The sequence below is a fragment of the Tamandua tetradactyla genome, chromosome 4, assembly GCF_023851605.1.
Source record: "Tamandua tetradactyla isolate mTamTet1 chromosome 4, mTamTet1.pri, whole genome shotgun sequence".
Classification (NCBI taxonomy): Eukaryota; Metazoa; Chordata; class Mammalia; order Pilosa; family Myrmecophagidae; genus Tamandua; species Tamandua tetradactyla.
Window position 1 is genome coordinate 470,609 of NC_135330.1, and position 23,430 is coordinate 494,038.

The window sequence follows — 23,430 nt, forward strand, 5'->3', positions numbered from 1 at the left end:
CAAAAAGTTGTCTGGCATATGACTAGTGTGTAAATGATAGTAATTAAATGTACAAATTTGAAAATATTTTTGCATGAGAAAGAACAAAAGAATGTCAGTACTGCAGGTTATTGAAAATAGATGGTAATTAATATTTTAAAACTTTAACTTATGTGTGAGACTAAAGCAAAAAATGTTTACTTAGTACAAAATTTATACTTTGACTAGTGCATCTTCTAATATAACTTATGTGGAAAGCTTAATTAAGCACCATAAGTACATGGAACCTTGAGTAGGGCATGAGATTTTGTAGGTTTGTCCAGAGTGATGCCCTAATAAATCCCAGAGTAATTTGAACAGTGAATAAAAAAGTATTTGCAAAGTCCCTTTGGGGGAATGGTGAGAAAGGGGGAAAATTCAATTTCCCCTAGTGGAGAATTCTTGATATTCTCACAAGCAGTGGGGACAACCAAAGCAATAAGCTGAGCCCCCAGTCTTGGGATTTGTTCATATGAAACTTAACCCTGCAAAGGATAGGCTAAACCTACTTAAAATTAAGCCTAAGAGTCATCCCCACGAGAACCTCTTTTGTTGCTCAGATGGGGCCTCTCTCTCTCAGCCAACACGACAAGCAAACTCACTGCCCTCCCCTCTCTACATGGGACATGACTCCCAGGGGGTTGGGCCTTTCTGGCAACATAGAACAGAAATCCTAGAATGAGCTGAGACTCAGCATTAAGGGATTGAGAAAACCTTCTTGACAAAAAGGGGAAAAGCAAAATGAGACAAAATAAAGTGTCAGTGGCTGAGAGATTCCAGACAGAGTTGAGAGGTTATTCTGAAGGTTATTCTTATGCATTGAATAGATATAACCTTTCTAGTTAAGGTGTGATGGAGAGGCTGGAGGGAACTGCCTGAAAATGTAGAGCTGTGTTCCAGTAGCCATGTTTCTTGAAGATGGTTGATAATGATATAGCTTTCACAATGTGACTGTGTGATTGTGAAAACCTTGTGTCTGATGTTTCTTTTATCTACCTTATGGACAGATGAGTAAAACATTTGAATTAAAAATAAATAAATAATAGGGGAAACAAATGTTAAAATAAATTTAGTAGATTAAAATGCTAGTGATCAATGAAAGGGAGGGGTAAGGAGTATGGTATGTATGATTTTTTTCTGTTTTCTTTTTATTTCTTTTTCTAAATTGATACAAATGTTCTAAGAAATGATCATGATGATGAATATTAAAAAAAAGTTTTAAAAAAGTTATGTTTTCTAATGAAAAGATTAGGAAAAAAGTTTGGAAGAGGAAGCAAACATCAGCACTGGAATCAGGTGTGAAAAAAGATGTTAAAACTATCAGACAGGGAATTTAAAATAACTGTGATTATGATTAACAGGTTAAAATCTTTAATGGTGAAGGTAGCTAACATGCGAGATGAGTTGGCCGTGTGTATGTTTATTTCTGAATCCTCGTTCTGTTCCATCGATCTGCCTTTCTTCCCGACATTGCCAATTGTTCTAATTATTTAATGTTATACTAATTCTTGAAATCTGGAAACACTAGTGCTCCTACTTTGTTTTTCTGCTTTGAGATTGATTTGATTATTCTAGGGTCTTTGAATTTCCATGCACGTTTTAGAATTGGCTTGCAATTTCCTCAAAAATGACTGCTGGAATTTTGGACCTGCATTGAGTCTAAAGGGTAATTTTGGCATTTAATTCCCATGAATAGTTTTACTTTCAAGGGAGGCATCTTGCTGTTCCTCTGCTAAATGTTTTCCTACATCCTTGACTGATATTGAAGCTCTTACAAATGGCATTGTTCTTCAATTATATTTCCCAATTGTTATATAAATATAATTAATCCTTGTATGTTGACATTGCTTCCTGAGATTTTGTCAACTATTTGTTGATTACTTTCATTTTTTACATGTACAATCATGAAATCTGTCAATAAAAGCAGGCTGATCTTTCTAATATTTGTGCTTTTATTTATTTTTCTTGCCTGATTGTTCTGATTAGGATCTCTAGGACAAATCTGAATAGAAACGGTGAAAGTATATATGCTTGTTTTTGTTCTTTGCTGCTCAGAAAGCATCACCAATAAATATGAAGACAGTTGCAGGTTTTTTGTAGGTAAGCTTTACCAGACTGAGGAAGTTACCATATCTTTCCAGTTTGTTGAATATTTACAAAGAGTATTGAAATTTAGCAATTTTCCATGCACTTATTGAAATGTTTCCATATTTTCTCCTTTATTAATGGGAGAATGGCAATAATTAATTTTTAAATGTTAGAACAAACACATTCCTGGAATGAACCACAGTTGTTCACAGCATATTATCCTTTTTAAGTATCACTGATTTTTTTGCTAATTTTTCAAACTTTTGTGCCAATGTCCTTGAAGGATATTAGCCTATAATTTTCTTTTCTTAAATGTCCTGATCACATTTTAGTGTCAGGATTATGCTAGCATCATTAAAATGTTGGAAATAACCCCTCTTTTCCTGTTATTTGAAAGGTTTTCATAATATTGTATTATTTCTTCCTAAAACGTTTGTGGAATTCACAGTGAAGCCATCTGAGCCTGGAGTTTAATTACAGACTAATTTTTAAAATGATTTTTATTGTGAAATATAACATACATGCAAAAAAGCAATAAATTTCAAAGTATATCACAACAATGAGTTGTACAACAAGTTTCAGAATTCAGTATGGGTTACAATTCCAGAATTTTAAGTTTTTATTTCTAACTGCTCTAAGGTACTAGAGACTAAAAGAAATATCAATATCATGATTCAGCACTCATTGGTTAAACATTACCTTCTCTGTATAATGCCATCACCTTTGATCTTTCTCTAATTCTTTAGGGGTATTTGGGCTATACCCATTCTAACTTTTTCATGTTGGAAGGGGCTGTCAATAATATGGGATGGGGGAATGGAACTAGTTGATATTCTGGAGAGGCTGGGCCCTCTGCATTTCAGGACTTATCTGGTCCAGAAACCCATTTGGAGGTTGTAAGTTTCTGGATAGTTACCCTAGTGTATGGAACCTTTGTAGAATCTTATGTAATGCCCTAACTATTCTTTAGAATTGGTAGGAATGGTTTTGGTTGGAGTTTGCAAGTTATGATAGGTAGCAATGTCTAACTGAAGCTTGAATAAGAGTGACCTCCAGAGTAGCCTCTTGATTCTATTTGAAATATCTCAGCCACGGATACTTTAATAGCTATACTTCTTTTACCCCTTTGGCCAGGATGGTGCTTCTTATCCTACAGTGCCAGGGCCAGGCTCATCCCTGGGAGTCATCTCCCACACTGCGAGGGAGATTTTCACTGCTGGATGTCATGTCTCATGTAGGAAAGAGGGCATTGGTTTCATTTGCAGAGTTGGGCTAAGAGCGAGAGAGGCCACATCTGAGCAACGACAGAGGTCCTCCAGAAGTAACTCTAAGGCACTTCTATAGGTAGGCTAAGCTGCTCCACTACCTACATAAGCTTCACAAGAGTAAGCCTTAAGATCAAAGGCTTGGCCTATTGATCTGGGTGTCCTGAATGTTTGACGCAGTATCTGGGGTTTCCCTGGTGGTAAAGTTTAATAGTTCCATATTTTTTCCCCAACCCTCAAGGAACATTGCCAATACATTAAAAAAATTTTTTTATTAAACATAACAACATACAACACCAACATTCTTACCATACGATCATTCCATTCTTGACATATAATCAATAACTCACAATATCATCACATAGTTGTATATTCATCATCATGATAATTTCTTAGAATATTTGCATCAATTCAGAAAAAGAAATAAAAAGAAAACAGAAAAAATTCATACATACCATACCCCTTACCCTCCCTTTCATTGATCACCGGTATTTCAATCTACTAATTTATTTTAACATTTGTTTCCCGTATTATTCATTTTTAATTCAAATGTTTTACTTGTATGTTGATAAGGTAGATAAAAGGAGCATCAGACACAAAGTTTTCACAATCACACAGTCACAGTGTGAAAGCTATATCATTATACAATCATCCTCAAGAAACATGGCTACTGGAACACAGCTCTACATTTTCAGGCAGTTCCCTCCAGCCTCTCCATCACACCTTAACTAGAAAGGTTGTATCTATTTAATGTGCAAGAATAACCTCTTGACTCTGTTTCAAATCTCTTAGTCATTGACACTTTATTTTGTCTCATTTTGCTTTTCCCCCTTTTGGTCAAGAAGGTTTTCTCAATCCCTTAATGCTGAGTCTCAGCTCATTCTAGGATTTCTGTTCTATGTTGCCAGAAAGGCCCAACCCCCTGGGAGTCATGTCCCATGTAGAGAGGGGAGGGCAGTGAGTTTGCTTGTCGTGTTGGCTGAGAGAGAGAGGCCACATCGGAGCAACAAAAGAGGTTCTCTTGGGGATGACTCTTAGGCTTAATTTTAAGTAGGCTTGACCTATCCTTTGTGGGGTTGAGTTTCATATGAACAAACTCCAAGACTGGGGGCTCAGCCTTTTGCTTTGGTTGTCCCCACTGCTTGTGAGAATATCAAGAATTCTCCACTAGGGGAAGTTGAATTTCCCCCCTTTCTCACCATTCCCTCAAGGGGACTTTGCAAATACTTTTTTATTCACTGTTCAAATCACTCTGGGATTTATCAGGGCATCACTCTGGACAAACCTACAAAATCTCATGCCCTACTCAAGGTTCCATGAACTATGGTGTTCAATTAAGCTGTCCACATAAGTTATATTCAAAAATGCACTAGTCAAAATATAAATTTTGTGCCAAATAAACATTTTTTGCTTTAGTCTCACACATAAGTTAAAGTTTTAAAATATGAATTACCATCTATTTTTAACAGCCTGCAGTATGGACATTTTTTTGTTCTTTCTCATGCAAAAACATTTTCACATTTGTACATTTAGTCACTATCATTGTATACTCTAGGCATTCCTAGATTATATCATCTCAGTCTTTATCATCTATCTTTACTACTGATTTCATTTGTGCCCCCAGCCCTCTTCCCTCTATCATTCTCACATTCAGCTTTTTTTCTAACATTATTGTACTACACTTAGGTTGTATTGTGCTACCCATTTCTGAATTTTTACACTTAGTCCCATTGCACAATCTGTATCCCTTCTTCTCCAATTACCCAATATCTACCCCTATTTCTATCTCCTGATGGTCTCTGCTACCAACTGAAATTATCCAGGTTTATTCACTAGTGTCAGTTCATATCCGTGAGACCATACAGTATTTGTCCTTTTGTTTCTGGCTAATCTCACTCAGCATAATGTCCTTAAAGTCCATCCACTTTGTTACATACTTCATAACTTTATTCTGTCTAACAGCTGCATAATATTCCATCGTATGTGTACACCACAGCTCGTTTAGCCACTCATCTGTTGATGGACATTTAGGCTGTTTCCCTCACTTGGCAATTGTAAATAATGCTGCTATAAACATTGCTGTGCAAATGTCCATTTGTGTCCTTGCCCTCATGTCCTCTGAGTAGATACCTAGCAATGGTATTTTCAGGTCATATGGCAATTCTATACTTAGCTTCCTGAGGAACCGCCAAACTGCCTTCCACAGCAGTTGTACCATTTGATATTCCCACCAACAGTGGATAAATGTGCCTCTTTCTCCACATCCTCTCCAGCACTTATTGTTTTCTGTTTTATTGATATCGGCCATTCTGGTGGGTGTGAGACATCTCATTGTGGTTTTGATTTGCATTTCCCTAATAGCCAGGGAAGTTGAGCATCTTTTCAAGTGCCTTTTGGCCATTTGTATTTCCTTTTCTGAGAAGTGTCTATTCATGTCTTTTGCCCATTTTGTAATTGGGTTTTCTATCTTTTTGTTGTTGTGTTGAACAATCTCTTTATATGTTCTAGATACTAGATCTTTATCTGATGCATCATTTCCAAATATTGTCTCCCATTGCTGTCTTTTTACTTTCTTGACAAAGTTCTTTGATGCACAAAAATGTTTAATTTTGAGGAGTTCCCATTTCTTTCTTTAATGCTTGTGCTTTTGGTGTAATGTGTAGGGAACCATCTCCTATTACAAGATTTATAAGATATTTCCCTACATTTTATTCTAAAAGTTTTATGGTCTTAGATCTAATGTTTAGGTCTTTGATCCATTTTGGGTTAATTTTTCTATAGGGTGTGAAATATGGATCCTCTTTCATTTTTTGCATGTGGATATCCAGTTCTCCAGGCACCATTTATTGAAGACACTGTTCTGTCCCAAGTGAATTGGCTTGACTACCTTATCAAAGATCAATTGTCCATAGATGAGAGGGTCTATATCTGAACACTCTACTCATTTCCATTGATCAGTATATCTATCTTTATGCCAGTACCATGATGTTTTGACCACTGTAGCTTCATAATATGTCTGAAAGTCAGGTAGCATGAGACGTCCAACTTCATTTTTCTTCCTCAGGATATTTTTAGCTATTCAGGACATCTTGCCTTTCCAGATAAATTTGGTTATTGATTTTTCTATTTCTGAAAAGTAAGTTTGGGGGATTTTAATCAGTATTGCATTGGATCTGTAAATCATTTAAGGTAGAATTGATATCTTAACTATATTTAGTCTTCCAATCCATGAACACATGAATGCCCTTCCATTTATTTAGGTCTTCTGTGATTTCTTTTAAGATTTTTTGTAGTTTTCTTTGTATAGGTCTTTTATATCTTTAGTTAAATTTATTCCTAAATATTTTATTCTTTTGGTTGCAATTGTAAATGGAATTTTTTTCTTGATTTCCCCCTCAAATTGTTCATTACTAGTGTATAGAAACACTACAGTTTTTTTTTTGTATGCTGTATGACAGAGTCACATTTCATTATTTTTCTATGTATCCCATTATTGCTGCACCATTTGTTGAATTTTTGTTTGTTTGTTGTATTTTGTTTTTCTTGTTCATTTGTTTTTTGGGAAGTGCACGAACTGGGACTTGAACCCGGGTCTCCTGCATGGCAGGCGAGAATTCTACCATTGAACTACCCTCGTACCCCCAATACTTCAGATTTTTGAGTGTTGATCTTGTAAACTGCCACTTTGCTGTACTCATTTATTAGCTCTACTAGTTTTGCTGTGGCTTTTTCAGGGTTTTCAACATATAGTATCATATCATCTGCAAACAATGAGAGTTTTTCTTCTTCCTTTCCATTTTGATGCCTTGTATTTCTTTTTCTTGTCTAATTGCTCTGGCTAGAACTTCCAACACAGTGTTGAATAACAATGATGATAGTGGACATCCTTGTCTTGTTCCTGATCTTAGGGGGAAAGTTTTCAGTTTTTCCCCATTGAGAATGATGTCAGCTATGGGTTTTTCATATATTCCCTTTATCATGTTGAGGATGTTCCCTTCTATTCCCATCCTTTGAAGTGTTTTCAACAAGAAGGGATGTTGAATTTTGTCAAAGGCCTTTTCTGCATCAATTGAGATGATTATGTGGTTTTTCTGCTTTGATTGTTGATATGGTGTATTACATTAATTGATTTTCTTATGTTGAACTATCCTTGCATACCTGGGATGAATCTTACTTGGTCATGGTGTATAATTCTTTTAATGTTCTGCTGGATTCGACTTGCAAGAATTTTGTTGAGGATTTTTGCATCTATATTCATTAGAGAGATTGTTCTGTAGTTTTTTTTTTCTTGTAGTATCTTTGTCTGGCTTTGGTATGAGGGTGATGTTGGCTTCATAGAATGAGTTAGGTAGCCTTCTCTCTTCTTCAATTTTTTTGAAGAGCTTGAGCAGAATTGGTACTAATTCTTTCTTGAATGCTTGGTAGAATTCACATGTGAAGTCATCTGGTCCTGGACTTTTCTTTTGAGGGAGCTTCTTAATGATTGATTCAATTTCTTTATTTGTGATTGGTTTGTTGAGGTCGACTATTTCTTCTTGAGTCAATGTTGGTTGTTCATGCCTTTCTAGGAAGTTGTCTATTTCATCCACATTGTCTAGTTTATTAGCATAAAGTTGTTTACAGTATCCTCTCATTACCTCCTTTATTTCTGCAGAGTCAGTGGTTTATGTCTCCTCTTCTATTTTTTATTTTATTTATTTGCATCCCCTCTCTTCTTTTTTTCAACCTAGCTAAGGGTTCATCAATCTTATTGATTTTCTCATAGAACCAACTCCTGGTTTTGATGATTTTCTTGATTGTTTTCATGTTCTGAATTTCATTTTTTTATGCTCTAATCTTCATTGTTTCTTTCCTTTTGCTTGCTTTGGGGTTAGTTTGCTGTTCTTTCTCTAGTTCTCCCAAGTGGACAGTTAATTCCTCAATTTTTGCTCTTTCTTCTTTTTTGATTAGGCATTTAGGGCAATAAATTTCCCTCTTAGTGAGCACTGCCTTTGCTGCATCCCATAAATTTTGATATGTCGTGTTTTCATTTTCATTTGCTTCGAGACATTTACTTATTTCTCTTGTAATTTATTCCTTGACCCAATGTTTGTTTAAGAGTGTGTTGTTCAGCTTCCGTATATTTGTGAATTTTCTGGCACTCTGCCTATTATTGATTTCCAACTTCATTCCTTTATGATCTGAGAAAGTGTTTTGTATGATTTCAATCTTTTAAAATTTATTGAGCCTTGCTATGTGACCCAGCATGTAGTCTATCCTTGAGACTGATCCATGAGCAATTGACAAAAAGGTGTATCCTCCTGTTGTGTGGTTTAATGTTCTATAAATGTCAGTTAACTCTAGCTCATTTATTGTATTATTCAAATATTCTGTTTCTTTATTGATCCTCTGTCTAGATGTTCTGTTCATTGATGAGAGTGGGGAATTGATGTCTCAAACTATTATGGTAGATGTGTCTATTTCTCTTTTGAGTGTTTTCAGTGTTTGCCTAATGTATTTTGGAGCACTCTGGCTTGGTGCATAAATATTTATGATTGTTATATCTTTTTGTTGAATTGTTCCTTTTATTAGCACAGTGTCCTTCTTTGTATCTTTTAACTGTTTTACATTTGAAGTCTAATATGTTGGCTATTAGTATAGCTACTCGTGCTCTTTTCTGATTGTTGTTTGGGTGAAATATCTTTTCCCAACCTTTCACTTTCAACCTATTTTTGTCCTTGGATCTAAAATGAGTCTCTTGTAGACAGCATATAGATGCGTCCTGTTTTTTAATCTGTTCTGTCAATCTATGTTTTGTTTGGGAAGTTTAATCAATTTACATTTAGTGCTGTTTTTGTAAAGGCAGTACTTCCTTCTACCATATTCCCTTTTGGATTTTATACATCATATCTAATTTTTTTCTCTTTTTACCTTTACTGATAGTCTTCATTTCTACAGTCTTCTCTACACTTCTCTCTTCTGTCTTTTCCTATCTGCCTTTTGTGCTCCCTTTAGTATTTCTTGCAGAGCTTGTCTCTTGGTCAAAATTCTTCTCAGTGATTTTTTTGCTTGAAAATGTTTTAATTTCTCCCTCATTTTTGAAGGACAGTTTTGCTGGGCATAGAATTCTTGGCTGGCAGTTTTTCTCTTTTAGGATTTTTTTTTTCTTGAATGGGCAGGCACCAGGAATTGAACCCAGGTCTCTAGCATGGCAGGTGAGAACCCTGCCTGCTGAGCCACTACGGCCTGTCCTCTTTTACCAACTTAAATATATTATACCACTATCTTCTTGCCTCCATAGTTTTTGCTGAGAAATCTACAAAGATTCTTATTGAGCTCCCCTTGTATGTGATGGATTGCTTTTTTCTTTCTGCTTTCAAAATTTTCTCTTTCTCTTTGACATCTGACAGTCTGATTAGTAAGTGTTTTTGGAGTATGTCTGCTTGGATATATTCTGTTTGGGGTATGCTATACTTCTTGGATCTGTAATTTTATGTCTTTCATAAGAGATGGGAAATTTTCAGTTATAATTTCCTCCATTCATCTTTCTCCTCCTTTTCCCTTCTCCTCTCCTTCTGGGACAGCCATAACACATATATTCATGTGCTACACGCTGTCATTCAATTCCCTGAGTCCCTGCTAATATTTTCCCATTCTTTCCCCTATATTTTCTTTTGCGTGTTGGATTTCATATGTCCAGTCCTCCAGCTTGCTAATCCTTTCTTCTATTTCTTCAAACCAAGTTGTAAGTTTCCATTGCTTTTTTTAAAAAATCTCTTCTACTGTGTCTTTTATTCCCATAAGTTCTGTGATTTGTTTTTTCATACTTTTGATTTCTTCTTTTTGTTAACCCATTGCCTTCTTTATATCTTCCCTCAGTTTGTTGATTTGATTTTTGATGATATTTTCCTTGTATGTTCGAACATCCTAAATTAGGTGTTTCAACTCCGGTATCTCATTTGAATTGTTGGTTTGTTCCTTTGACTGGGCTGTATCTTCAATTTTCCTAGTATGACTCATTATTTTTTTGCTGGCAGCTACACATTTTATTTCATTATTTAGCTTATTCTGGGGATGGTTTTCACTCTTTTACCTGGGATTTTCTTGCTGGATGGCTTTGTTCTCCGTGCTTTCTTTGACATTCAGTTCATCTTATTCTAGACCTTTAGCATAGGTTTTGTTTAATGGATCAGAATTTTTCAGTTCTCAATTTTCCATTTCTTGCCCTGCCTATATGGAACTTGTTTTTTTTAGGAGGGTCTACTTAGATATTATAGACCCCAGTCAAATTTTCCCAGACCAGACTGGTCTCCTCTCAGGAGGAAAGAGTCAACTGCATCAGTTTTCCCTGAGGGTGGGACAAAGCAGGTTGAAAGCTATGCAGTCTCTTGACTCTGTGTTTTTCCTGTCCTGCCCAATACATGGCACTTGTCTGCCTGTGGGTTCCACCAGCATAAGGTGATATGGTGCCTTTAACTTCAGCTGACTCTCCTTGCTGGGGTGTGGTTAAGACAGAGGAGAGGTTGTAGGCTGGCTTTAATCGCTTCCACTTTCCAGATTTTGGGGTCTGAATTCCTTGAGGGAGGAATGCCACTTAAACTGGGCCCACCCCTCTCTTGGGGAAGGCACAGCCTTCAGGGAATTAACTCCTTTCACCTGACCAACCTCTTTGTCTCTCAGACAAGCTTAATTCCACCCTTGCATGGGGCAATTGGAACCTAGGAAGACTCCAGTTCTACCTAATGAGTTGTTAAGTAGTAGAAACAAAGCAAAAAAAAAAAATCCTTTTCAGAGCAGACTCCCCCCATTCCTCAGGTTTGTTAATCAAGAGCTTGCCTTGCAGCGCTGTTCTATGTATCTCCAGGTTCCATGTGCCCCTCCACCTTTGTTTTTAGGGTTCACCCTTTTTCAAGTATTTTGTGCTGTCTGACTCAAATAGCCCCTGCTTTGTTTTTTCTTCCAGTCCTGCCCCCTCTGTATCTGGGCAAAAATTCCTAGTACCTTTAGTTTTATGTGAGGTTTATCTGTGCTGGGGTCCTATTTTCAGCAGGCAGAATTTGCTAATTAATTCTGCAATTGGAGCTTGGTTGAGCTCAGCCCTGCTGCTAGAAAAGTCTCTTTCCTTTCCCCTCCAGGAACCAACCTGTGGGGGAGAGGCACCGGCCTCCACAGTTTGGGGGACTCACAGTTCTGCATGAGATTTCAGCTGGTCCAGCTTGTCCAGACTGGTGCATGTTGTGTGTGTGGTCTTCATTCCATTTTGATCAGAGAAAGTGCTTTGAATAATGTCAATGTTTTTTAAATGTATAAAGACCTGTTTTGTGGCCCAGCATATGATCTATCCTAGAGAATGTTCCATGAGTGCTAGAGAAGAATGTATATCCTGGTGTTTTATGGTGTAATGACCTATATGTGTCTGTTAGGTCTAATTCATTTATCAAGTTGTTTAACTTCTCTATTTCCTTGTCAATCTTCTGTTTGGTTGTTCTACCTATACAAGAGAGTGGTGTATTGAACTCTTCTACTATTATTGTTGAAACATCTATGCGCCCTTCAGTTTTGCCAATGTCTGTTTCACGTACTTTGGAGCTCCTTGATTGGGAGCATAAACATTATTGATTGTTATTTCTTCTTGGTGAATTGTCTCTTTTATTAATATATAGTGTCTTTCTTTGCCTCTTATGATGTCTTTATACTTAAAGTCTATTTTATCTGATATACGTATAGCTACTCCTGCCTTCTTGTGGTTACAGCTTGCATGGAACAACTTTCTCCATCCTTTTGCTTTCAATCTATTTGCATCCTTGGGTCTAAGATGAGTTGCTTGTAGCAGCGTATAGCTGGATTATATTTCTTAATCCATTTGGCCAACCTGTTTCTTTTAATGGGTAAGTTCTGTCCATTAACATTCAAAGTAATTACTGAAAAGGCATTTCCTGAATCCACTAGCTTATCCTTTGAATTTTCTTTGTCAGATCTATATATTCTTTTTCCTCTGTCTCTTTCTTATCCTTTAAGTTACTGTGCCCTCCACCAGACCTCCCTCTCCTGTCCCTTCTTTTCAGCCAGCAGAACTTCCTTTAGTATTTCTTTTAGGGCTGGTCCCTTGTGAATAAATTCTCTCAGCATTTGTTTGTGAAAATTTTAATCTCTCCCTCATTTTGAAGGACAATTTGACTGGGTGCAGAATTCTTGGCTGGAAGTCCTTTCTTTTCAGGATCTTGAATATTATCATACCACTGACTTCTCACTTCCATGGGGCTGGTTGAGTAGTCTGAACTCAGTGTTTTGTGGTTTCCCTTGTACATAGTAGATTGTTTTTCTTTTGCCACATTTAGAATTTTCTGCTCCTCTTCAACACTTGACAGACCGATTAGTACATGTTTTGGGGAAGGCCTATTTGGATTTATTCTGTTTGGAGTTCACTGGACTTCTTTGATTTGCATATTTATGTCCTTTATAAGAATTGGGAAGTTTTCCCCCATTATATCCTCAACTACTCTTCCTAGCCCTTCACTCTTCTCTTCTCCTTGTGGGACACCAGTGATTCTTATATTTGTGTGCTTTGTTTTGTCCATCATGTCCCTGAGATCCAATTCAAAATTTTCCATCTTTTTTGCCATTTGCTCTTTTGTGTGTTCAAAATCACTTGTCCTGTCCTTTTATTTGATTATTCTTTCTTCTGACTCTTCAAATCTGCTGTTGTATGCCTCTAATATATTTTTTATTTGGTCTATAGCATCTTTAATCTATGTGATATGTGCTATTTTCCTATTTATTCTTTAAATTTTTTTATGCTTTTCTAGTGTCTTCTTGATCTCCTTTATGTCATTAGCCATCCCATTGAGTTTATTTAATAGAGTATATGAACATCTTTGATTAGTTGTTCCAAAGTCTGTGTCCCCTCCGGTGTTTTAATTTGATCATTAAACTAGGCTGTATCTGCATCTTCACAAGGAGAATGATCTTCCACTGTCTTCACAGCCTGTAAATACCTTGATAGGGTTACTTTGGGCGTTGATTTCCTTCAGTAGTCGAAAGCTTTGTATTTATAGGATGTGCATGGAGTAGGATGCGGGGTGTGGGGAGAGGCACAATAGTGCAGTGAGGGGTTGCTGTGCAGGTGTATGCATGGGTCGGGATGCTATGCTTGTGCCTGTGAGCATGAGGTCCAGGTCGCGGGGTTGCAGAGGTGTGGTGCAGGGGTCGTGGGGGCAAGGTATAATGCAGGCAGGCCTTGGAGCACAGGTCAAGGGTGTGGCGTGGGGGTCACAGAGACAGGGTGTGGTGAGTGGTGAGTGGGTCCTGAGCAGATGCACGTGGGCTGGTATAAGGGAAGGATGTGTGTGGGTGCATGGAGCATGTGGGTCGTGGGTGTCAGGGTGTGGGGTGCAGGGCACAGAAGTCAGGATACAGGGAGGTTGGGGAGCAGGTGTGTCCTTGTGCAGGGGGAGAGGTCCAGCGAGGCCAGGATGTGGATGCACACGTGTGTAGGGATGGGGCACAGATCACGGAGGCTGTGGGACATGCGTCTGGTGGGTGATGATGGGTGGGCGGGGGCCCTGGCATGTGTATGCAGATGTGTGGGTGGGTTGGGATAAGGTGCCTGTTTGTACAGGGCGGAGGCTATGTGGTACCAATGCCTGTGAGAGCACCTGCCAGGTGTGGGAGAAGGCACTTGTGCCAAGGGGTGGGGCAAGGGTGTCCATGTGTGCAGGGCAGAAGGGTGGGGTGCAGGAGTCAAGAGGTCTATGCCCGGATACGTGGGTGCCCGGCCGGGAGGATGTGGCTGTGGCTGTGGCTGCGCACCAGCCTGGGGGCAGGGTCTTGGGATGCCTGCACCCAGAGCTCAGGAGCAGTGGGTGGGATTGGTCCTGTGTGGGCTGGGGGCAGTGGTAGCCCGGACGCACAAGTCAGTACTTGCCCAGAGCTGAGGGGCTTGAATGGAGGCACGTGCACATGTATGTCGGGAGTGGGGCTGGATGTTGATGTGTGCTGTGCAGAGCTCACGGTGGGGTGGGTGGGGCTGGGGGACTGCATGGGCTGGGGGCGGGTGGACCAGGTATGAAGGTGGGCATCGCGGCCTGGAGGCGCAGCGACCGCCTGCAGGGGCAAGGATGCGGTAGTGGTGGTTGAGGGGCCCTACGCCTTTGTGTGGGTCTCAGGAGGGGCGGGGCGAGACTGTGCGCTTGCGCAGGAGAGGTGGGTCGGGCTGCGACAGGCTTGGGCAGTGTGCAGGGTGGGGCTGGGGGTGCAGGTGACAGGGTTCAGGTGCGTGGAGTGTGGGCGGGTTGCGGTCACGGGGCGTGGGCCAGTGCGCGAGAGTGGTGGTTCCTATCTTACCTCCTGTCCCGTGTCCATGCTGTGTGCTCCCAAGGGCGCTCTGCTGTCCGCACCCCTGGCCGCCCTAGGGGTCCCCGCGCCCAGTTCTGCTGCTTCTCCAGCCAGGGCCTCCTGCCTGGCGCAGAGACCCTCCCGGGTCACTTTCACCCTGGGGGCCGCTCCAGGGTGCCGTTTTCCTGTCCCTTCTCTAGCTGTTTCTGGGAGCAGAGGTGAGCTCCACCTCTCCTAGTCCACTAAGTTTTTTATAATGGATATGGGGCTATTTAAATATTCTTTTTCTTCTTATGTTAATTATGTTGATTTGGGGAGGTTGTGGTTTTTCAAGAAACTTGTCTTTTTTATTTAAGCTGTCAAGTCTATTGGAATGAAATTTTTTGTAATTTTGAAATGATCTCTTTAATGTTTGTAACAGCTATAATCACATCCTGTTTATTGCTAGTTTTGGTAATTCATATATTTTTTAAAATTCCTTGATCTGTTTTACTAGGTGTATATCAATTTTATTGAACTTTTCAAAGAACCACTTTTTAAAAAATCTTTATTCGTTTCTTGCTATTGCTTCTTTTTTTTTCTTCTATTTTGTTGATTTCAACACTTCATAATTTTTTCTTCTATATTTTTTGGGCTTAACTTTATCTTTAATTCCTAAACAATAAGCTAGAAATAGTTCTACCGAATAAGGAAGTTGATTTTGAACATTTCTTTTGTTCTAATATAGGCATTGAAAATTATGTTTCCCTCTAAGCACTGATTCAGCTGGACTTGAAAATATTTGATTTGCTATTTTTCCTTGTCATTATATTTAAAAATTACGTATTTCTCACATGACTTCCTGAACCTATAGATATATATGAAAATGTTTTCTCAATTTTAAAATATCTTAGGATTTGTGATATAACCTTTGTTATTAATTTCTAATTCAATTTCATCATGGCCAGGAAAACACACTATCATTTCAAGCCTTTAAAATCTATTGAGACTTGCTTTATAACAAGTAGCCTATTTAATGAATGCTCCATGTGCATTCATCTAGGAAGCTTATTTTCAATTAATGTTTGGAATGTTCTATAAACACCAATTATGTTGAACTGATTAATTTGTTATTCACGTTTTATATACTTACTGTTTTTTTCTACTTTTACTGGCACTTAATGAGTGTAGTAATAAATTTCCCATTATGATTGCGAACTTCTCTGTTTCTTCTTTTGTTAACTTTGCTTTATATATTTTGAAGTATGTTATTGGACTGTTTTATACATTTATGATTATTATGTTTTTGTGATGAATTGACTCCTTTACTACCATGAACATCCCTCTTTAGCTTTGACAATGCTTTCCCTCTTAAACTCTACACATCAACTTTTCAATGTTTAGATGTATGTGGTATATTTGCAACTATTCTTTAATTTGAACATAGCCAAGATCATATTTCTAACATGTTTCTCATAAAAAGATAGAGTTTGTTCAGTTCAAACTCCTATCTGATAATCTTCGCCTTTTATTGGCGTGTTTAGTCCGTATTCATTTTCTGATATTACTGGTATGATTGAGCTAGGTCTAAAATATTGTTATTCACTTTCTGTTTTATTCCTTCTGTTCTTCCATGTCTTCTTTTGGAATGTTTCCTTTTCACTAATCTATTTAATCTCCTTTATTGGTTTTTGCACGTACCCCTTAGACTTATTTTTTAGCACTTACTCTATGTACTATATGACATGGTCTAGTCTATTAATATGGTATACCTGGAGTTAATATTTTATTATTTAGTAAACAACACAAGAACATTACAAAACATTTTTCCATTTAGTCTCCCTCCCATCCTTTGTGTTGCTGTTGGAATATATTTCATTTCTATCTATGTTACAAGTCCCTCAATGCATTGCTATTACTTTTGCTTTGAATGTTAATAGTTTTTAAAATTGTTTAAATACCAAGGGTTTTTATTTGCCCATATATTGATCCTTTTAGATTGGATAATTTTTTATGATTCTTTTTCAGATATGGGCTGTTTTATTTTAATCCACATTTTAGGCATGGAAATATTACACAAAGAGATATTAAGTAATTAGCCTTATTACTTAATATATAACAATGCTGACCAGCTGGAGCTCACAGAGGCTGCTCTTCAGGCTGCAGAGCAAGTTGTCAGTTAAACAGTTTCTGTGTAAGAACTCTGGCTGCTGCTCTGCAGAAACAGGCTAAGCAGAGATGGTGGAGGCAGCTGGGAGACAGCTGCAGTTGTCTCAGCAAGAGAAAACGGTATCAGTGGTGAAAGTGGTCACATGGGTATACGTGTGGAAGCTAGAGTCAAAGAAAAGATTTTATCTTGAAAATATTTTTGTATGGATTAAAAATAATGAAGTGATAACTACAGTTGATCGCACCTGTTGTGTCATGAACACACTATTTATAATATCCCATGTTACCTTTTCCATCACCGGTGCTATGGGCAGTATTAAAATCAGAGCTCAGTGAGCAAACTGAGAAAGAGAAAAGTCAGCTAGCCCAACCATGGTCTCCATCTAATAAGTGGCAGAAGTAGGATTGGAGTCTACATGTCCTTTCTACCATAGCACCTAGCTACCAGGTCAAAAATGATACAAAAAACGTAGTTCACAAAACGTGTGAAAGATTAGAATGGATGGTGTTCTAGTTTGCTAGCTGCCGGAATGCAACACACCAGAGACGGATTGGCTTTTAATAAAAGGGGATTTATTTTGTTGGTTCTTCAGAGGAAGGGCAGCTTACTTTCCACTGAGGTTCTTTCTTACGTGGAAGGCACAAGATGGTCTCTGCTGGTCTTCTCTCCAGGCCCCTGGGTTCCAACAACTTTCCCCGGGGTGACTTTCTGCATCTCCAAAGGCCTGGGCTGAGCTGCTAGTGCTGAGATGAGGAATGCCGAGCTGCTTGGCTGTGCTACATTGCGTTCTCTCATTTAAGCACCAGCCAATTAAGTCAAACATCACTCATTGCAGCAGACACGCCTCCTACCTGACTGCAGATGTAATTAGCAACAGATGAGGTTCACGTACCATTGGCTTGTGTCCGCAGCAACAGAACTAGATATGCTTACCTGGCCAAGGTGACAACTGAATCTAATTAACACAGATGGCTTAATGGAAAGTTAATAATTGATTCAAAATTTTTTTCAGGAAACTTAAGGCTTGATTTGAGGATAAACCTTGGTTTAATAAAGTTTACCTTAATAATTAGGAAACATACCTTAGTATGTATGTTTGGTTAAAATTTTTGCAATCTTATAAAGCAAGAAAAGAAAGTAATCATGTTGATAAATATGAAATCAGTGTATTTTAAAAAGCAAGGACTTAAAAGATTCTTCTGAAGAAATAATCGGACATGCTTATGTATATTTATGTTCATTCCAGTATTTATAATAGCAAAAGGACTGAACACAATATAAGCGTTCAAACACAGGTGAGATACTAAATTTATTTTGTATAAGGGAAGACAATGCATCCCTGGAAAATTGTATTCTCAATACTTTAAAACTACAATTAGAGATCATGGTACATATGCACGAATTTTTAAAAAGGGACCAGAAATGGAATATACTGAAAAGCAGGATTGATTCTTTCAGTGATTCAATTCTTCTTTTTATAACTTTCTGCATTCATTTTTGCAGTGAAAATTTGTTACTCAGAAAAGTAAAAGATATGACAAAAGGGCACTGATCAGAGGAGGATATTACAGAAACACTCAATAATGAAATCATTCTAACAAAGGACTAGCTGTTTTTAGCAGTTTTAACCAAGTCTCCACTTATTCCCACCTACCAGCGGCCACACACGTCCATGGAGGAGCTCCTGAGCCTGCGCTCTCTAGGTCTGCTGACTGGGCAGTCACGGCCCCATGAAGGCAGCCCTGCCCTGCACACCGCCCCCCACTGCCCAGCTGCTCTAGGCCAACAGAACTTGACATCACCCTGCACGTTTGCAGCCTGTTTGAGGTATCTTCTGTTCAATCTCATTACGGTTACTTTTTCTCATTGTTCTGTAGATCTGATGCTCTTTGAAATGAACAACAAAACAGATGTCACTGAATTCATCTTCTTGGGGTTTTCTAACCACCCCAACCTACAGGGGTTGCTGTTCCTGGTCTTCCTGGTCATTTACCTGACCACTCTCCTGGGGAATATGCTCATAATAGTGGCAACCAGGGTCAGTCCTGCCCTCCACACGCCAATGTATTACTTCCTCGGCAACCTGAGCTTCCTGGACATCTGCTACGCGTCCACCACCACCCCAGTCATGCTGGTGAACTTCTTCCGGGAGAAGAAGACCATATCATACGAGGGCTGCCTCTCCCAGGTCTTCTTCCTCGTGACCTGTGCTGGCGCTGAGGGTGTCTTATTGGCTGCCATGGCTTATGACCGCTATGTCGCCATTTGCCACCCTCTTCAATATCCAGTCCTCATGAGTGTGAAGGTCTGTGTGGGTTTGGTGATTGGGTCCTGGCTGTGTGGCCTGGTGAATTCCATGACACACACAGTGCTGACAGCCACACTCACGCTGTGTGGGCCCAACCAGATCAGCCACTTTTTCTGTGACATCCCGCTGCTCCTGAAGCTCTCCTGCTCAGACACCTCTGTCAATGAGTCTGTGCTCCACGTGGCCAGTGCCACCATTGGCCTGAGTCCCTGCCTGTTTACTGCAGCGTCCTACATACTCATCATCTCGGCCGTCCTTAGGATGCCCTCTGCTCAATGCAGGAGCAAAGCCTTCGCTACCTGTGCCTCCCACCTCAGCGTGGTGGTGATCTTCTATGGAATGGCCAACTTCAATTATGACCAGCCCAGTGAAGGCTACTCCCTGGACACGGGAATCCTGATCTCTGTGCTCTTCTGTGTTATGACCCCCATGCTGAACCCCATCATCTACAGCCTGAGAAACAAGGAGGTCAAGGGAGCCTTGGGGAAGCTGGTTGCAGAACATGGGTTCTAGAGTGAAAGCTGTAATTGGCTCAATGTTTCTCATTCTGGACCATTATTCTTATTCAGAGAAAAATATGAGCATTCTGACTGCAGTTGTAACACTGCTTTCACAGTGTGGTATCTCTTCACAGCTGTGTGAACCCATTGCCCCAGGACAAAGAGCTACCCCTGCACAGAGCATCATGCCCATTGTGCTCTCTCCAGTCCACTGATATTTTAGAATACTTTATCACCCAGGAGAATCACTGAACCCATTACCTGTAACTTCTCATTTCCTCCAATGCCAGCAGACAAAGATTATTATCACTAACGTGCTTGAAGTTTCATATGAATGGAATTATACAATATGTGCCTTTTTTTTTAACTTAGCATAAGCTTTCAAGGTTTGTCCATGTGGTAGCATCTATTAATATGTCATTACTTTTAAATTTAAATTATTGTCCATTATATGTTATAACATATTTTATTTATCCATCCATCAATCAATAGATATTTGGGTTGTTTTCATTTTGTGGTTATAAGAAGAATGCTGTTATGACTATTTACATGCGAGTTTTTGTTGGACATATGGTTTCATGTCTCTTGGGTGTATCTCTGGGGGAAGAATGGCTGGATCACATGGTAACTCTATGTTTACTCTTTTGAAGAACTGTCACATTTTCCAAGGACCTTCCACCATTTTACATTCCCACCAGCAGTATATAAGGGTTCCAGTTACCATAAATCCTCACTGACATGTCTTATTATCTGTCTTTTGTATTATAGCCATCCTAGCAGGTGTGAAGTAATATCTCAATGTAATTCTTGATTTGCATTTTCTTGCTGGCTAATAATTCTAAAGTCTTTTAATAAGCACCATTCCTGTGCTTTTTTACTTATGAAATAAATCAAGTTGCTAATGGGATTTTTGATATTTTCAGACTTAACTCTTGACACTGTCTGATGTTTTTGTCCCAGTTCTAGTGCATAAAATACTACAAGTTGTTCAAGGACAGCCTTCTCCCCATGGTGAAGGCACCACAGTGTCCTGTAGAGTTGCTTGCTCTGCCATTTTTCCCTTCAGAGGGCCACAGCATTCACTGTGATCACCAAATCATAAGCAACAGTCGAACTAGAACAGTGGATGTCAAGACCCAAGAGAGGCTGGTGGGAATCAAAGAAAGCACCACATCTGAGTGAGCTGCCCTAACTGGAAGAGGCTCAGGGCTAAGTGGGCAGTTGGCACCACACAGAGCGGCATGAGTCTGTAGATCATAGTTCTGCACTCATGGGCTCCAGACCAAAGGCTGTCAACCCCCATGATGCATGGAATCCAACCAAATAAGCCCAGCCTGGCCCTTCTTTCCCTGAGGGGGAGGAGGTGAAGCCAGTCCCACAGACTTCAGCTGACCACAAACCCTAAGAGAAAGGCTGTACTGACATTCACCAAGAAATGTCCCAGCAGAGCTAGGAAGCTGAGCTCCTCCTTGTAGGCTCAGAAAAGATGTTGACCACGACCTGAATGAGTCCAGGAGAAAATTAATTGCCCTTCATCTCTGCAGTTCCCACCCAAGCTGATGTCCTTGAGCTGAGTTTGCACTCTGGGGAGTCCCAGAGCACTTCCTTAGGGAGAGGTTGCATGGATACTCCCACAAGGTCGGTCCAGAGTCATGTATAAATGGCCAGGGAAGAAAATGAACTCACAGAGAGATCTATGAAGGGTTTTTACTTTTGATTAGGCAATGATTACGCTCTGAGCAGGGCCTGGAATGGAAGGTCCCCCTCATGCTCCATGGCGGACAACTGCTCGTATCACCAAAGAATGCACATTCCGGCCTGGGTGCAGTGTGGGGAGCGGAAGGAAGCCCTGCCGCCAAAACCTGAAATCCAAGGCTTTCGGCAAGAGCCAGGGGTAAGTAGTTTGCTTATTTACCATCACAGCTGAGAAAAACTCTGTACAACAGGAGGCTATGCCTAGCTCATAAGGGGAATATTCTAACGCATTGTACATATTTTCCTCACCATTCCATGGCATTCATATGTTGTCATAGATTTAATCTTTCTTATGCACATATTAATTTTTATAATACTACCTGTAGACCTCGAGTAAAATGGATTTCATCTGTTAATTACTCCAAAGCCTGAAGAGACCTGAATTCCTTAAATAAGTAATAAAAGTGGAAAATTTGTTCATGGTAAATTACATATAGTGCAAGGTATCAATCCTTCTCAATTTCTGACACGCAGGACAGAAAGCAATAATTTTAGAGGGAAAGTGGGGAGTCTAATATCCCGTGTGATATATTTTAGTCTGAAGTAGGGGCACACAAAATATTGTTGAAGTAAATGCAGTTAAATTTGTGCAACGTATTTGGAAACATTTTTATTCATTAAGCTAGGGGATCTCATCTTTGTGTGCAATGCCTTGATATTTGCCAGGTGTGTGGCAAACAATTTAGTAAATGTAATAAGGTCATGAAACTTCTGAGATATTTGTTACCCCCCATAATCACTTTTTAAATAAATCTCCTAGATTTTAGTTTTTCCTAATGTCTTCATTCTCACCTATTTGCCTTGGGAGATGATTTGTTGCATGGGAAAGGAGAAAGTCCGGTTCTGCTCTCTCCTTGGCAATTGAATTGATGTCGTTGGCTCTTGCAGAGCCAAGGGGCTGTGGCAACACAGGGATGCCCCAAGGGCTGTTATTGTCGTCAGGTTGGTGAGATGTTGCACTGGAACCATTGATGAGAAATTTCTCTCAACTTCAGCTGAGACGCCCCTTCTGAATCTCTTCTTTCTCTGTGGGCTTGACCGAGGTGCTGGATTTTTTGTTTTCCTTGCTCCCCTGACTTTAAGCCAGGCTACGAGGGAGCAGGTTTTGTGTCCGACCTTGGCCACCCATTCAGCTTCAGTAAACGGAGAGGTGAGGCGCCATTGGGGGTATCAGGCTCCATGACGGCCGTGAACTGGCCTGGCGTCTCTCTCCAGCAGAGGACATTCGAGGCATGCTTCCCCACGTGACACATATTCTCAAGAAGGGATGCAGATTTTGTCTGTGGCTCCATGCTGGACATGGCATCTTCTGGGGAAGGGGTGCTCTTTCCTGTGAGACCCCTGCAGAGTCACCCCCTTCTCAAATTTGAGACTAAGTACAGTGCTTAAAGAAATGTTGATCTATGTCATGCGATTATGAATATTCATGTACACCACTCTGGTAAACATATACTTTTAATTAGCTTGAATATATCTCTAGTAGTGGACAGAGGCAGAGACATGCTGACAAATCCTTCTCATAAATACTTCATGATCTCCACCTGGGGTTGACTAAGGGTGGGTATAATTGGTGTAAAAGTAAAAAACAAGGCAAACATATGATTGTTTTTACAAGCACAATTCTGAGAAATTGATTTGAATGAAGTTACCATTAACTCTTTCTTTTGGTGCTGATTTGACTGAATTATTAGGAAATTCAAAACATAGATATTTTCTGAAGGTCTTCACCTTTTGTTTATATCTTATTCAATGGAATATTCTTTGCAAGATAGTGGAGTATAAAAATTATAGCTTCAAAATCAGATGGATCTGCGTTAAGTTTCAGTGGTGTTAGTAGATGCATAACTTCAAGTATCAGTTTCCTCACTTGCAAACCTTAATAAAATACCTTCTATGTTAGTTTCTTCCTGTAAATATGTGAGCTGAGATTGTGGGTGCAAAGCACAGAGTAAAGTGCCTGGTACGTCATAAGTACTCAATAAGTATTAGCTATTATTGTATTTGTGGTTCTTATTAATGAAATTCCCAGTACCT

At 39.4% G+C, this 23,430-nt stretch overlaps 1 protein-coding gene across 1 annotated transcript; it reads left to right on the top strand.

The window, feature by feature from the left end:
• The first annotated feature begins 14,414 nt into the window (after window positions 1–14,414).
• On the top strand, window positions 14,415–19,654 carry LOC143679680 (olfactory receptor 5J3-like). Its single transcript, XM_077155885.1, has 3 exons — window positions 14,415–14,472; window positions 14,516–14,902; window positions 18,456–19,654. The coding sequence occupies exons 1-3, from the start codon at window positions 14,415–14,417 to the stop codon at window positions 19,652–19,654; spliced, it is 1,644 nt and encodes a 547-aa protein (XP_077012000.1).
• Window positions 19,655–23,430: the final 3,776 nt, after the last annotated feature.

Excerpts from the sequence above, each read along its gene's own strand:
- LOC143679680 (XM_077155885.1), top strand. The coding sequence starts at position 14,415 with ATGAAGGTGGGCATCGCGGCCTGGAGGCGCAGCGACCGCCTGCAGGGG. Across the intron at positions 14,473-14,515 it reads CCTGCAGGGGCAAGGATGCG|GAGGGGCGGGGCGAGACTGT; the intron begins GTAGTGGTGGTT and ends TGTGGGTCTCAG. Across the intron at positions 14,903-18,455 it reads AGCTGTTTCTGGGAGCAGAG|TTTTAACCAAGTCTCCACTT; the intron begins GTGAGCTCCACC and ends TGTTTTTAGCAG.